General features: G+C 40.4%; 1 protein-coding gene across 1 annotated transcript; it reads left to right on the top strand.

The window, feature by feature from the left end:
- Positions 1-16,060: 16,060 nt before the first annotated feature.
- LOC131679683 (uncharacterized) lies at positions 16,061-17,494 on the top strand. The gene has a single exon (XM_058960419.1). The coding sequence runs from the start codon at positions 16,061-16,063 to the stop codon at positions 17,492-17,494; it is 1,434 nt and encodes a 477-aa protein (XP_058816402.1).
- Positions 17,495-17,711: the final 217 nt, after the last annotated feature.

Genomic DNA, 17,711 nt, shown 5'->3' on the forward strand with positions numbered 1-17,711 from the left:
AGAGCTACACGAGTCTCCAATAGATACGAATTGGTTCCTATGCGACAGATAGCTACGAATAATATGATTTGCTAATCCCCTGATACCATAGCATTCTAACTTCTTAAGCAGGATTGAGTGATCCAGAGTATCGAATGCTTTTTTTAGGTCCAGAAAAAGGGCACCAACAATTCTTTTGCTATCAATTTGACTAATGATGGAGTCAATTAGTTCGGTCATTGCAATTAAAGTGCTGCAGCCCTGTCTGAACCCATACTGGTAGTTGTAAATTATGTTGTGTTTGTTCAAAAACTCGAGTAGTCGAGTGATGAGCAATTTCTCAAGAATTTTATTGAAAACGCACAATGTTGAAATTGGTCTATAGTTGGAAGGTTGGTTAGGATCACCAGCTTTGAAAATTGGAATTACTCGGGCTATTTTTAAACAGTCTGGGTACCTGCCGGTTTGAATTATTAAATTAAAAGCTTTGGTTAGGATATTTGCAAAAGTGGTACAGTTACTCTTAAGAACACTAGCGGGGATCTTATCAGGACTACAACTGTTATTTTTTTCGAGGTCTTTAATCAAAAGGATCACTTCGTTTATGGTTGCAGGACGCAAGAAGATTGTTTCTTGGACGTGTTGTATATTTGTAATAGGATTAGAGTTGGGACTCGTGGGAATATTGTCAGACAAATTTTTGCCAATACTAGAGAAATATTCGTTGAAAACATTACATACTTCTTTAGTCTCAGTGACTCTGATATCATTGGAAATTAGGCTGATGGGAACATCCGACTTTGAACGACCAAAAATGGTATTAATATTTTTCCAAAGTTTTGAATGAGTTGTATTGGATAGAAGGTTTTCAAAGTAGGCCTTTTTGCACCGCTTTTTCATTACATTAACTTTTTTAGTTATGTGTTGCAGAAGAGCTTTGAGGTTTTCATCATTGGGGTTATTTTTTACTCGTTTCAGATACTTCTATCTAATTTCTGGATACTGCAGGAAGAATTGTAATCTGTACAATCGAAAATGCAAAAAAGTAGGTTTTCCCATAGTAATTTCCATACAAAATTTAAAGGCAATGCGCTACGCCGGGTCAAATCCAATCGACCCCAAATTATGCACAGTTGTTTGGGACCCCAAATAGAACCAAAAAAGTGCTGTGCTCGGTAGATTAGGTTATGATTACGTTTTTCCATATAACAATGCCCCACCCTAATCTACATCTTAAAACAAAGAGTTCACATCGATACACAAAAACTATTAATGCAATTTGTTCAGACTAAAGGATGCAGTTAAAAATATTTTTAAAGACTAGACGTACAATTTATAAATTATTACAGAAGAACAATTATTTAATTAAAAATTGAAACAAGGAGAAACACTGGTAGGTTTTTCATAAGCAAGGTAAAGAAGGATATACACAAGAGGGATTGATTCAAGCATCAGTAGCTGAGAACGTATCACGAAAAATGAGGAGAGGGCGGACAACAATGACAAGGAAAAAGGAATTAAACTTGCAGCTTTTTAGCAAACGGAAGATCACTGTCAGAACATCATGAGCCGGATCGCCGAATTGCCTCCTTAGATCCACTGGGAACTCCTGTGATCAGATTTCCACATAGCTATTAGCAAGTCAACCAAAAGAGAGTAATAACTAAATTTGGATATCAATCGTGTTTAAAAATATGTATATCAGAAGCATATAGGAGAGATCGAGGCTATCCAATACATCTCGGACTGGAACAAGGCCGAAGGGATTCGTTTAACGAAGATATGGCGCTAGAACACTAGGCACACGACCAGACAACATATTTAATGTCGCGATAACCGTCACCACAAGCGCAAAGATCGCTCTCCACGACCCCAATATATCACCCGAAGGACGACACGAGCTTCATCCATCCCCTCTAACCAAGGTTTTTTATGCCTTTGGGATTCCTAAACTTTCATTGCCCCACGAAATTTGAGTCCTCTGACAAGAAATACTGAAAAAAATAATTGAAGCTACGCGATCTATCATAAATATCATCTTCCAAAGCCCAAGTGTCCGCTTTCTCATTACCATTCTAAACTTAATTTGTTTATTTGTTGTACCGTCACCAACAGACCCCTTGGCCCCAATGGTGGTTACTTCAACTAATTACATTTCAGAATACGAATTATTTTAGTTTTTATTGAATTCCTTGTCAGGCTGAAGTCAAACGCCGTCGCCACACTGTTAAACACACGCTGGAGTCCGGTAACAGCGCTCTGGCGCCCATAGTTAGTTCTCCTGAACGGGACTCGCAGAAGAGAGTTATTGCGCAGAGCTCGAAAGCGAGCTTGAAGATCGAGGCGTCGGAGGATTGAAGGTCAATCCACCCTGGCAGACAGTAAGTCCGAGACGAACAGTGCTCGAGAGCAGTCCCTCCGGATGCTTAGAGTATCGATTATTAACTATTAACTGACAACGGTTTTCGTAGCTCGGCAGCTGAAATCTGTTTTGCCAAGGAAGATGTCGGAGTGCAAAGCGTATGAACCAGCGTTGGACGGCCTCGATTCTGTCGACACCGTTCTGGTAGTAAGGGTTCCAAACAGCAGAACAATATTCCAGTGTTGAGCGAACCAGCGCACAATAGAGAGATTTTAAACAGTATACGTCCTTAAAGTTTTTCGCGATTCAGAAGATGAACCCAAGCTGTTTTGAAGCCTTATCCACAATGGATGATATATGTGGTTTGAACGTTAGTGCCGAATCCATGATGACTCCGAGATCCTTGACGTTAGAGTGTCTTGGAATACTCGAGTCGAAGAGATGGTAGTTAAACTGTCCAGTTCCCTGTATATGTGGTTTGAACGTTAGTGCCGAATCCATGATGACTCCGAGATCCTTGACGTTAGAGTGTCTTGGAATACTCGAGTCGAAGAGATGGTAGTTAAACTGTCCAGTTCCCTCTGAAGAAGCTCGGCATCGGTTTTATTCCGTATTTGTTGAAAAATTTTCATGTCGTCGGCAAAAGAAAGGCGGGGTCCTTGTAATTTGATGTTGACGTCATTAAAGTAAAGGAGGAATATCACTAGACCGAGATGGCTTCCTTTTGGGATGCCGGATGTAGCGAAGAATGGTGTAGATAGACAGTCCTTAATGCTGATTTGGAGTTGCCTTCCATCGAGGTAGGAACGAAACCAGCGCAGTAGTTGTCCATGAATACCGAGTTTGTCCAGCTTTGCTATTGCGATATCATGATTGATTTTGTCGAAGGCCGCAGATAAATCCATGTAAATAGCATTGGTTTGCAATCCGTCTGCGAATCCATCGAGTACATATGTTGTGAACGAGAGCAGGTTAGTCGTTGTCGATCGTTTAGGCATAAAACCGTATTGATCGTCTGCAATGTAGTGTTTGCAGTGAAAGAAAAGAGGGTCTATGACAACCAGCTCGAATAGTTTTGATACTGCACTTAAACACGAAATTTCTCGATAATTATCAATGTTCGATTTGTTTCCTTTTTTGTGAACTGGAAACATGTGCGCTGCTTTCCAGCAGGAAGGGAACGTTCCAGTATTGAGTGATAGCACAAAGACTCGCCGAAGTGGTTCAAGAAGCCCGCTGATGCACTTTTTGACAAAAATCGAGGGAACGCCATCTGGGCCCGGGGAACTAGATGCTTTCAGCTTGGAATTTGCTGCAAGAATGGCAGCATTATCGACACAAATTCGGTTGATGGTTCGTCCTAGAGAAGGAGTTAGATTTGAAGCGGCAGCGACTTGTTGTGGGGAAAGGTTCTCGTCGGAAAAAACGCTTGAAAATTTGTCGGTAAACAATTGGCAATTTTCCTTAGTATCGGTGCCTAAAACGCCACTTAATGACATACAAGATGGTAACCCGGATTCTTTTCGCTGCTCGTTCACATATTTCCAAAACGACTTGGGCTTGGATTTCAGTTGACGCTCGACGTTTCGGTGGTATCTAAAAAGGCACATCTGCTTTGCTGTTTGTATTGGTGGTTGAGTTGAAAGTAGTGGTTTCGTAATGCAAGTGTCTTATGCTTCGAGAACTTTTTAAATGCGGCTCGTTTGGCAGTTTTTAATCGTCTAAGCAGTGTTGATTGCCAGGGAGGGTGTTGATTTGTGCTGACTGTTCGTTTTGGTACATGACGGCCGATTAGGTAGCTAAGAATATTAGAAAACGTCATCGCTGCGTCGTTCGCGTCATCATTGTTAAGATTTTCGTCCCAGTCTATATGCTAACGATGCTGTCGTAGTCAGCGTAGAGCTTGAGACGTCTTCAAAATTCACTCCTAGGTTACCAGCGAGTACAAGATGTAGTGGGGGATGATGGCGCACATGCTGGACTAAAGGTGTCGGAGCGGCGCAGCAGTACGGAGCGTAGTCCCGAGTACTTACAAAGCAGAGGTCCAATGTACGTCCATTCTCTTTGATGATAATATTAATTTGCCGAAGAGTTGCGCTACTGTAGTTGTCCAAGATACAACTGGCATTGTTGATAAGCGCAGACTTTTCGATATCCAATCGTAGAAATCCATGACTTGCCTGGCACCACGTCAAGCCAGGTAAGTTGAAGTCGCCCAGTATAACAATATCATCAGACGGGGCAGCGATCGAGGTGATGAAAGAAACGGAGGAAAGGTGTACATCGATCAGGCTGTAATCACGAATTCGGTCAGGTGGAAAATCGGCAAGTTCCCCTTCCTCATTTCCTGGAATGGAATAATGTGAAAGAACTCGAACTAATATTTGCATCTAGTAATCTGGTACGATTTTTCAGATAAAGCACTCAGGAACTCCCATGTTTAACCAGGAAAAACAAGGAGTGCTTTCCATTCTCCACCTACCGGAGAGCCTCCTTAGAACTGTAACGATGTGGAAATGGTCGTTGATAGGTAAATATAAAACCATAAGTTTTGTGGGGGGAATATTTGCAGCACATCCTATTTTATGATCGCCCTCACCACTACAATCATAATAATTAGCGTAGAAGCTATTGACAGCTCCCATCACCTGACGAACGTTGCGGTGATATGCGCTCTACAATGCTTAGCGCGAAAATCCTTGCTGTCAGATAAATTTGTGTGTTTAAAGAACAATCATTTTTGGTTCCGCGTATTTCAATCCAAGGTCGAATCGAGTACACAACTTAAGGCCTAGTTACAAGACGAAACATTGTTTCTCTCGTTAACCCGTCAACGAACCGGTGCCAATAATCGCGTTTTTCAGCTTTCACCAAGTTTTTCATTTGCTTTTTTAACGTCGAGTATATTCGGAAAAAATTGGGCGATCTGACGGTTAAAAAGCCCTTTAGATATTTTCGCGTATAGTTCTGAGTAATCTCTGCCCACCATGGATTCCACGGTTATTAGCGCCGGGAACTCGTTTCGTTTGACCTTTAATCGCAGTGTCGATAATCAAGCCAACCAAAATCTTGTACGCTTCACTGGAGGAATTTAGTGTTTCAATTCAATTGTTTCGAATGTAGTAGACGTGTAGATCCTTGAATTAATGGGCACACTAATTGTAGCGAGGTGAAGCACAACGATAAATCTTACGCACTGGTGGAGTAGGAATTCGTGTCATTTCTATCGTATTGAAGATGGCCATATTAAAATTGTTGCAAATATCTGGTCAGTGATCATCGATAAGACAACCTCACGGCATGTTGATATCTTCTAGAACCAACTGAGGTGTGATGTATATGGAAACAATGCCAATAAATGTTTGCCTTTAGCTCGCTCCTCCATAGTGTTTTCTCGGCCCTGAAAAATAATATTAAAATTGTGAAAGATCTACGTCGGAAGTTAACTAGATTTTACATAATGCAAATTGTGCAAAAGCTGGAACAATTATAGGAAGATTTGTTCCAGCTAGTTTCTAAGCGCCCTTCAAGGGACACTCTCAGGCCTTTATGAGGAAACTTGGAATGTTTTTCCTCTTTAGAAAATGTATATGCCCATAAGAAAATGTTTCCGTAACGGGATGATGAAACTCCCGCTCTTTAGTAAACAAGGGAGCGTAAAAGTTAGTAGTGGCGTAGATTTCTTTAGCATTTCTTCTCGGAGCGTTCTTTAAAAGAATGCTTCAATTTTTCCCCACGTAATTTATATGCGGGATATGTTGAGAACGAACATTGAGCCCCGCTCAAAAGCATAGTTTGGAAGAGCAGTTCCGGTGAAAGGCTCGAAATGAAGCTGATTGAAAATAAATTGTTTTTTTTTTTGCACTCCTCGAGTTAACGCAATTGCTTGCATACCAGAATTTTCAGTGACTAAAGCAAAGGGTTCTAGAAGGAGCTAACCCCATTTTTGTAGTTAATTTCTCTCTCGGAGATTACGCCATCAATCTCTACTACCCGGGCGGGTACGTAAACGCGATATATCGATGGCTTAAATGGCTTAACTTTGGTCCGGTAGTAGATCATCGAGGGGCCGGTTGTATTAGATGGACATAATTTGAATCGAAAAGGAGACTTCTCGGCATTTTTTGCTATCACTATCATGCGGGCTTCAGTGCCAGTAAAATTAAAGTTTTATCGCAATGAACGGAAAATTAAAGCGACAAAATTTAAAAGAATGGAGTAATTAGTACTTAGTTGTAGAATATTTGTAGTATCAGTAATCAACAAACACATTTCGTTGAGTCGTCGGATATAAAACTCGTTAACAAAGGGTGTTTTCAAATAGCCAACAGCTAATATCAGGTATTTTTTTATTTTTTCATGTACATACACATATACATGTCTGAACATTCGTCAGTACAGCTGGACCCAAGTAACAATTGAAGTTTTATAGCATGCTACAAGTGCAATCTAAGTTTTATGAGTAGTTATAAAACTAGCATAAAACCTCAATTGTTACTAGGGGACATTACTCCGAATCTTACTACCCACTCGGGAAAAAAATGTTTCGCCGGTCCTGTAAATAACAGAAGACGCTCATGGGTATTCCAGAAAATGTTTATCTGCAAGACAAATGTTCCGCAGCCGAGTCGGTTGATCTTTTTGCAGATCACTTCCGAGATGAATTTACCAGCCCTTTTGTCTACCCATCGCAAGACTACCTTGAAACATTTCCAACCTATAATATGAGCCTCCCCCGCCCTAACGTAAACGATGCCGATGTTCTGAGATCTTTGTCCAGCGTTGAACCGTCGGAAGGACCAGGACCGGATTGCGTGCCGCCTTTGTTCATAAAAAATTGTGCCCGAGCGCTTTCTGTACCAGTAAACATTATTTTCAAGCGCTCGATCACGGAAAATGTTTTCCCTAGTATGTGGAAAGAAGCTGCTATAGTTCCTATCCATAAGGCCGGAAATACTCGTAATATTGAAAACTATAGAGGGATCTCGCTTCTGAATTGTCTGTCCAAAGTTCTGGAAAAGATTGTTTACAATGCGATGTACGCTGCAGCCATCGAGAAGCGCCATCAAGTTGATGCAACATATTTTGATTTCGCTAAAGCATTCGACAAGGTACCGCACAACATTGAGTTTATGAAATTGCAGCGACTAGGATTTCCTCCGTGGATAACCAGATGGCTACAATCTTACCTTTCGGAACGATCCGCTTTTGTTAGAATCGGCACCTACATGCTTAAGCGTATTTGAAACGCCAACCGGTGTCCTTCAAGGAAGTCACCTAGGGCCACTTATCTTTATATTATTCATCAACGATCTCTGCACCCGCATAAAGTATGGAATACTGCTCTATGCTGGTGATCTGAAAATCTTTCGCTCAATTGCATCGGGACTCGATTCAGCTGTGCTCCAAGAGGATATAGTCAATATTGAAGAGTGGTGCTCGCTGAATGGAATGCAGATCAACGTCGATAAATGTTAGGTGATATGTTTCGGGCGCTCGACAACTCTAAGGCGTTGCGAATATATCCTTCAAGCGTGTGTCATAGAAAGCGTGGAATCTATCCGTTACCTGGGAGTGTTATTTGATAGAAAACTTCGCTTTGCCGACCACATCACAGCGACAACGGCTAAAGCTTTTGCAACATTGGGTTTTTTGAAATCTATATACTGCGTACTGCTCCGGAGCATTTTGGAGTACGCTGTAAAAATATGAGTGCCACACAACGCCTTACAAAGCAATGGAGCGTGTTCAAAGGAGCTTTGTACGGTTTGATTTAAAAAAACTGCCATGGAACGACCCTTTCCGTCTGCCACCGTATAATGATAGATGTATACTGCCAAATTTACCAACGCTTGTTGTTTATTTTTGATATGTTCTCGAGCAACATTGACTGTCCCGATATTCTCTCAAGGATTAATTTGTTTGTTGCCCCCCGTGTTATAAGAAACCGGCCGCTTTTATGGATTCCTAGGCACCGTTCAGCATACGGCCAGAATAATCCGGTAGATAGATGTTGCCGCAAATTTAACGAAACTTTCGAATTCTGTGACTATCATATTAGGTACTAAATCTAGTTATAAGTCAGCGATTATAAACTTTTAACACTATAACAATAAGTCATTTACACTTAATCTGTACGGTTTCTGCCGAAGATCGAATAAATAAATAAAGCATTTTCTATGGCAACACCCTTAAATTTAGTTTTTTTTAAATATAACATTTTCCACTGTGACTTTTCGTTCCAAACAAATTTCAAGGCATTAAAACCACATAATATTATTGAAGACTGTAAGTAAAAATACTCATTCATTTCAAAGTTATTGAAGATTTTAACATTTTTTACCATAAATTACAAAATTTCACGAAAAAAACCAAACAAAAAATTTTTTAGTTGATTTTATATGGAAAAAGTAAAAACAAACATTACAAAGTGAGTGAACCCTATTCATAGGGTTTTAGAGTGCCACGCATCAAACCTTCCTACCTTTATTATGCGTAGTCTGGACATTGAAAATAGTGTCTACTCGTCCATTTTGGTTTGCATCTTTCTCTCCTATACGCAGTTGAACTTGGTGTAAAAAAATTTCAAATTCTTCAATAACCCTAAAACGAATGAGTATTTTTACAAGAGGTGTGCGCCGCGCCCCCGATTTCAGGTAAAATTTTTACATGTAGTCTTCAATAATAATTTAATTTTTACATGCAGTCTTAAACAATATTATACGGTTTTAATACCTCAACATTTGTCTGGAACATCGTTTGCACGAAAAGTCAGAGTGAAAAAAGTTATATTAAAAAACTAGATTTACGGGTTGCCTTAGAAAACGCTTTGTAAATCGATAACTTTAAGTCCTACAAGTTCAAGTTGTTCAACAAAATTCTTCATTATGATTTCATTTCTAAAACTTTGTCGAAGACACCAAATTTCTACCTCGTCAGTATAAAAAGTTAATTTTTATAGTTCAATCATAGTAAGCCATGCCTCAATTTATTTTTTATCAGATTGTGGGTAATATTCATATGAACAATTCCTCCAAAAATACCCTGTGAATATATTCGATGGTTTGGCCTCCAGTGAATTAAGTTCACGTTTTTGGCATTTCCGACCACTGAGCGCTGCCTGCTGGCTCGTGGTGGATTCGGATTGGTTTGTAGTAATTATTAAGCCAACCGACTAAACCTAAACCTCTTGTATCTCGCAATCCTCATCAATTCGGAGTAACCGTTAAGTACTGCTCAGTAGGGATTGTGTCCTTGCTTATTTTGTTTTGTGTTAATCGTCAAGTTTTTATCCATAGCTACTTTCGCGATGTATCTGACCTGCTCAGGTCTGCTGAAATTATCGTCACCTGTTGAGACATGAACCGATCCGGAGGTGTCGACCATAAGGATTTACATCTGTTTACAGCTACCTTCGCCGGGCTTCTTATCCTTCTTGGTGCTAGTCGTTCCTATTTATCTGCTAGTTGGTGCTGAGAACTTCTCGGTGGCGGTATTTCACCCTATACCGATGCCAATTTTCGCGATTCATTTCGCTGCCACTCCAACGGACTAATCATCGGCGGTAAAATTTCTCTAGACAACGATATCCCGATTTTCTCCAACTTCGTGTTAGCTGCAACTTCGTGTTAGCTGCCGTTGCTAGCCCACTGACCGACATCTGCTGTCTACTCACTACTGTTGCTAATATCGAAGCTTTTCGAAACGTGAACCGATCCCTCAGAGAAGCCGTCCAACTTGACATACATCCCCTTCCAGCCACCCTCGCAAGGTTTCGTCCTTGGTTTCTTCATTGGCTTGTTTCTATGGGTGACCGAACTCAAATTACATTAGGTGTCAAAACGGTTTGCATTTTTTTTCTAAACAGGAAGTTAATAAATTTTTAAAAGTAATTCAAAACCCTCCCCCCCCCCTCCTTTAGCACGGGTCTGGAATAAACATAAATTAGATCAATCTTGACCACCGTACTGTTCCGGGGCTGACTAAGAAAATATATATATTTTTCTATCATTCCAGCCTTTCGGGTTCGAATATTCATGCGAAATGCGAAGTTCTTTCAATTATACGGTTTCACAACTCCCTCAACCTATGGCCATTCCGGTACCGGTTTCGGATGGAATCCAATGGCGACATTTGATGCCATTTTGAAAAACGATATGGCTGTTACCGGTTACCACAAAACAGTAAAAACTGTCATCTTCATGGGTGTCATTTGAAAGGAGGTGGTCAGTAGAAGACCGAAGTTGATTTTTTAAGGCCATTATCAAAACCAAGATGAAGACTTCCGGTTACTACAAAACAGTGATTTTTAGTAACGAATAAACGAAGCATACTGTATCCCTCTGCCTTGACTGCCTTGATGCGTATTAAACAGAAATATAATCAATGATATACCAACTCGACACCAGTTGATTCAGTATGTAACTTAAATTATTTGCCGTTGAAATTGCTTTAAGCATTATTCCAAAATCGGTGTTTAGCGTTTAAATCACCAATTGTAAAGAATTTCGAGCGATTCCTTGAAAGTTTTTGTAAGCCTTCTTTCAAGAAATTAGCGTTCTCGCCAGTGCACTGAAAAGCACATACGCCGCATCAATAAAACTGATACCAAGATCAGTTTCAACTTCGATACCCAAACTCTCGATATCATTGTTGTCAAACAACGATAAGACGCGATGTTTGATTCTGCGCTATTGCGATTCATCTTTTGAATCCAGCAACTCGAATAAGTCATAACATAATTAGAATTACTCTTTAATTTAATATTTGGTTTAAAAAAAAAGTTTCGTTCACAACGGCTATATGGACATTATGTACCCTCAAATAGTTGAAAAATTCGTCTTCGCACTTTTTATTCAACGAGGATTCGAGTTCAAAAAATGAAATGATTATTTAAAGTAACTATTAAACTTTAAATTCATTACAATTTTGTTAGCAATTCCCACTCAGCTTGAAAAGCTTCAAACATGGAGGTAGAATTTAGCATTGCAGCCATCAATTGAAACACTGAGTGCTGCAAGAAATTCAATTTTTCTTCCGTTATGCTACCTAGATCAGAAGAGTATAACAAAAAAATAACACTTTTATAACTATGGTTGCTATTTATGACAACTGGAGTTATATTCAGATAACGGAATTGAAAGTGGATTGCGGACAGTTTTCTATACTATCAATATTATAACGTAATCTATTATGAGACCACCAATTTATGAATTGATCGTTTGTTACTAGCCCGATCAGAAACGCATAACAAGAATATTTCAAAACTATATCTCCCGTTGTTACTTGTTATAATTTTCTGTTATTTTAACTACTAACGAGACCAAATTTATAACACGATATGTTACGAAAATTGCATTCTGTTATAATCTTGTTATTTCATTCTGATCGGGAGGTCACTGTCATTAGATAATTGTATCTAATACAGTTCTCTCACAGAATACCTATATATTTATGGAAAAAAAACATATCTCATTTAGTTTTTACTTTGATAAAATCATATAAAATTTTGTTGCAATTTTTTTATAATTGGCCAGATTTTTGTTTTATTTTTTATTATTTTAACAACTAACCAGCAGGATTTATAACAGGTTCTGTTTCAAAATATTTTTGAAATAAATAACTCCAGGTGTTATAAATCAGTTATGCCCTTCTGATCGGGGATCGGTTGGAGCAAAAGAAGCGTTGTACGAAAACGAAATTGAAGGCGTGGTAATCATCGTTCTTTAAGCCTCTATAGGAACACATGAACCAATATCACCGTCGCCAGTGGGATAATCATATGTTCTTTCTAGAATGTCACCATACCCAGGGATAGCATAAGGGTTAGTGCATTGGGCCGGAGCCTCAAAGGTTGCGAGTTCGAATCTCGCCTCTAAGGAAATTTTTGTCACATGATTCCTTAGCTTCACTCACCATTTCCGATCGTTTTCCCCGTTGGATACCACCAGTCCCAACTATGATTCCCAGAGCTCTGTTCCAGCGAATTTTTAACAGTATAGCGACGGCCTTTGACTTCTACCGGACGCGGAATGCGATGAATGCAGAAATATTGGCAATTTTAAAATGTTTAAGCAACCACCATTGGGACAAAGGGGCCTGTTGGTGAAGGTAATAAACATAAACATAATTTTAGTATGATGAATTAATAGAAAAAAATCGGTGACGGTTAGTATAGCGTATAACCCACTACTGCAACTATTGGTACACCTCAGCTATAGGAGCACGCACGCTAGTGTATTTTTGAGATCGTTACACATAAATAGGTACGGATTTAAATTAAACGCAAACAAAAGATCAGCTGAGATCAAATCTCAGCTGGAATAAGTCAATTATTTTTTCGAACTGAATACCACCAACGCAACACTACAAAGACTGGTTCAATTTCTGCATCCATTCAAATGCGATCATTAGATTGCGCCACCCGAACCAGGCATCAGCTCGTCTTGAAGTAGCCACTTTCATGTTAGCTTTCCCAATCGCCTTGATTGATTTTCGCTCGAGTAGTGCCATTGCACTGCTAGTTGGAAAGGAAAGGTGCTTATCGCTAGGTGCTTCACTCTAAGGATCTATGTTTGCCTCTTTTTCCTCTATCATCCAAGCAGGCAAAACTTTGCCTCTAGTCACTGCCCATGGCGGCCGGCCGGTATGGAGCGAGATTCGAACCGAATCGATAGGGCCGCCGTAATGAGGCAAATACTCGAGCGAGCAGGTCCTTTCGATTCTTCAACAAGCTTGCACTCAAAGGTGGCCCGCTGCATTGAATTCAAGGGGCTTCACTGTACTAGCCATTCCTCAAGAAGTCGTTCGGGGAATATAGAAGTTCTGCTTTGCACCCACATAATTGGTTCACCTTTCGATGACCGTCGGTATAGCTGTTCACATAGGCAACTTCAAGTCATAGGAAATAGAAATGGGACCCTTGTCTTGTGTGATTAAATTGTTGCGGCATTTTCACATTACACCCGGATTTGCCTTAAAATTGTCTTGTCATTCTTGTGTTTATCCGTCATGGAACATGAGTTGAAAGAACTGTGTAATTGATAGAGTTTCCAATTCCAGTGTTTGATGGTGTTTCGGTACTTCAAACGGTAGGAAAGATATGAAGTTGCTTTTCAGAATAAATCTGTTTGCAGTGCAAAACACCTTACACTAGATAGTGTTTAGGACCCTTAATCCTCATCTCCACTTTCGAAAATCCAATTCGTTTAGTAACGCTAAGAGAAGAAAGACATTTCATCAGCGTCACATCACCAAAGATGAAAGGCATTTTAGCGACAGACAGCAAAAGTAGCAGTAAGCGGTTCCTTACATTGTTGGCTGACGGGGGTGGCGTGGTATATATAGATGAAACCCTCCACCGTTGCCTGCTTCGATTCGAAGGAAACTTTTCCAATTGAAAGGATGTTGAATTGCTCTCGGGACGTGCTTCCGTCTTGCTACTGTCTGGTCGCATAGCACAAGGCGATGTGCACAAGCCACGGTTTCCATCAACTGCAGGCAACTGGCTCTTCATTTAGTAGATTCGGCCCAGTTTCTGCGACTCTCTCTCTCTTCTCATTGCACCAAACGAGATATACCCACGAAGTTTCGAGGGGAATTGAATGCTTCACTTGGCGAAAACCATTTTGTGAAATATTTCGGGCTTTCCAGAGGAAGCTTCGGCTGGGGAGGGTTTCTGGAATCGACAGCACTGTCTTGGGAGCCATTTCGATAGAGTCGAACTTTCTGAAGCCGTTTTGACAAATTCGCTGGAAGAGACAACGGAAGACCATTGTCGATTGTTGGGGCAGAACGTTGTCGGATATGAGGTTAAATTTAATTTAATTTGCTACATTAGACAAGCCGCATTTCGCAGTTGATGAGCAGTGAAATACATTTTATATTAAATGCGTTTTCATTAAGCATATACACAATGATATTATTTTTCTTTTAAATTGCAAATTGTTGTATCAGTGGCGCGCCTCGGGGCCAAAAACTAAAATTGCCGCCCCTTTTATAAAGAATGTTCATAATAGTTCGATTATTTCCCACGCATTCATAAGAAACAAATATGCGAAAAGTATTAGAAAATGTGTACATAAAAATGAACTTTTTCACATTTGATTGTCAATATTTTGTCAATAATGTTCATTGAAAAATCTACACTTGTTTATATATTATTAAAGTTTAAAATTGTATCTTCCTTGCTTTCGCTTCATTCAAAAGTTTCACCCTTTTTATTTGCATGATTATTGAACAAATGAATTTGGAGGCTGCATTGTTTGCATATTTTAAGGTAACTGTTTCACAGCACAAACGCATTTTAGTTTAAATCTGTTAAACTTACCTGAAATTGATTTCTTAGAATTTGTCTAGTATTGAAATATCTTATTGAAGAAAAGAAAATGTAGGAAAAAGTCAAATAAAAAGGTGTCGTTTTATTTGTCATTTCTATCAATTTGAAATTAATCGAGTAATACGCATTCCAATTTTACAAATCAGAGCTGCCGGTAGTGTTGCGTAAAAATTTCCAGGCGAAAGGTGACGTTACGACTCCGTCCACATGTTCGCTCCGCGCTCATGGCCTTTAATTATGGCAATAATTGGTGCCTAAAAATGTCTTGCTTGAGCAAGTAGAAGCCCTTTTTCATTTGGCTTGCAACTACTGATACACCCTGTATAAAATAAAGATATTAGTTATAATTACCCTAAATATAAAATAAAAGTTTGAAATATATTAATTTTGAAATTATGATGAAACCAAAAAATCGCGAAATTACTAAAAAAAATATTGAATACATTACAATTCTTTAAAAAAATGTAACGTGTTTTCAAAACTTACATATTAAAAATAAACTGATCAAAGAATTGGACAAATCATTTTAATACACTTTTCTTGTGAATTACTGGCGATCAACCTTTTTTCTAAATTCTCTAGCTAAACGTTCAGAGACAACATTAACACCATCAGATCGTATCAACCACCCGGAGTGATCGGTTGAGTAATCTTTTTGCTCTGGCCCTGTTCTTGTTCGAACAACCAAGTGCTCGGCCTGCGCCACCCGGATTTCTTTTTCAATCTCGGCCTCAGCCATCCAACACCAATAGCCGCGGTATTTCGATACCCCAGTAATAGTTACGCGAGTGAAGTGCCCCATCAGCTGATCAGTAGTGCGAAACCTAAGTGCTCCGTATTTCGCCTCCTGGCGGGTCTGCGCTATCCCGAAGGACGGCAAAGCCGTCAAAGGATCGCCTCCGATCCGAACCAGCCAAATTCCAGGCATACTACGGCTTTTCCGCGAAAAAAAAGTGAAGTGAAAATCGTAGCAGGTATCAGGAGCGCAGAATCGTAAGTAGGCAAACTGCTCGCGCCTCCATCAAAAAGTTGAATTTCAAATCGGTGAACTCCATCAAGTTAAAAATTCAAACTAACTAAAAACTTGCCCCCCCATAATAGCGTTGTCCGTCGGCGACTTGTACGCGTGTGAAGTGGCGAACCCTAAACGGGAAAGATTCAAATCGGATAATCGGTGTGCGCGTGTGAAGTGACTTCTATGAGTATCTAGTGACGAACCCCAACCGAACGAGGTACTATAGAAGGACGAGTCCTACCTTCTAGGGTACAGTAGTGCTACAGTAGAGGAACCGACCTACATAGGGGAGACTGCCCTACGTAGGAACACACAACTCCCAGGTAATTTCTTTCCAAAGAAAACAAATTATCGTGTAACTGATTTTATGAGTGCAAATCAATGGCCCCCGGGAGGGGGGCCATCACCCAGTCAGACGATCCCATCGTACCTAAACTCCGGCGACAATATCGACCAGCAAACGCTGTTACTGCGCGCAGCTGGAGACGAAAATGGGATAAGCGGGAAGCTCCCTACTAACCCATTCTTAATCCACTTAACCCTCAAGAACGCCCTAGGAACGGAACCAACAAAATATGTCTCAGCGGTGAAAGAAGCAAGAGGTACCCAATATGCCCTCCGAACCTCCTCCAAGAGGGCATACGACAGATTGCTGAAAATAGATCAGTTAGCCGATGGACAGAAGGTCGAAATTATTCCGCATCCCTTCCTAAATAAAGTCCAAGGCCTACTATTTGACCTTGACACCGCCAACATGGAGACGTCGTCCATCTTGGAAGCGCTGAAAGAGCAAAGGGTCATAGAGTTTCGAAGGATCACCAAAATAGTTGACAAGAGCCCTGTAAACACACCGCTCCTGGTACTCTCTTTCTCCGGGTCCCATTTGCCGGAAGAAATCTTTCTAGGTATGGTGCGCGTAAAAATTAGACGATACTACCCTAGCCCGATGCAATGCTTCCGTTGCGGAAAGTTTGGGCATGGGTCAAAGGCATGCAATCAAAAGGAGGTTTGCCTCAATTGCAGCGGTGAACACCAAGTTATAAAGGGGGTCAAGTGCAATGAGGAGAGCAAATGCATTAACTGCGGTGAGAAGCATTCAGCCAGAGATCGACAGTGCCCTGTTCAGATGAAGGAGGCCCAAATAATTAAACTTAAAACGGATAGAAATCTAACGTTCCCCGAAGCCAGAGCACTGATCAACCAAACAACCAACAAAAATACTTTTGCAGATGCTCTCAAAAAAAACCTCACGCCCACAGCTGATGAAAGGGACATAACCATACGCGCACTAACGGAGGAGGTCGACAAACTCAAGAAACTGGTAGCAAACCGATCGACGGCGGCACCCAAGGACGATGAAATCAAAAGACTCAACGATGAATTAACCTCCTCGAGAAAAGAAAATAAGGAACTAAAAACTGAAATGGCGGCGTTAAGAAAATCTCTCGAAGACATTAAAAAACATCTTATTGCCAAAAAAGCAGGCGAATCCTCCAAGCCGATGGGCCCCCCGGCAAACATCCGAGACCCGAGATTAACCTCGACCGATAGAATGCAAACCTACCTAGCAACCCCAGAAACTCCATGCTCCGGTGAAAGGAGATCCAGCCGTAACAGAAGCAAACAAGAGCACCGTGTCGATTGCACAGACAAATCTCGCAGCCCTATCAACAAAGAACACCAAAGCAACCCAACCGGAAACACCCAGGAGGGAACCGCACCTAAAAAACCAAAACCTAATCAATCGCAGAACAAAAAATGCGGAAACCCCGTGGACTGCACTGAACTCATTTCGGATTGAAAAACAACGAAAATACCAACAGCAGTTAAATCGCAAACCAGCAAAACAAAACACTAAACCAAACTATGCAACAAACACAACAAACAGCAAAAGTGAATGACCCAACAAGAACAAAAGATCCAACTACAACTGCAACTGACACTGTTCTAAACAACAACCACCATACCAACAAACCCATGAAACACCGTAGCTCACGCAGGGAAATAGTCCCCAACAA

Source organism: Topomyia yanbarensis, chromosome 2 (assembly GCF_030247195.1).
Source record: "Topomyia yanbarensis strain Yona2022 chromosome 2, ASM3024719v1, whole genome shotgun sequence".
In the NCBI taxonomy this organism is placed as follows: Eukaryota; Metazoa; Arthropoda; class Insecta; order Diptera; family Culicidae; genus Topomyia; species Topomyia yanbarensis.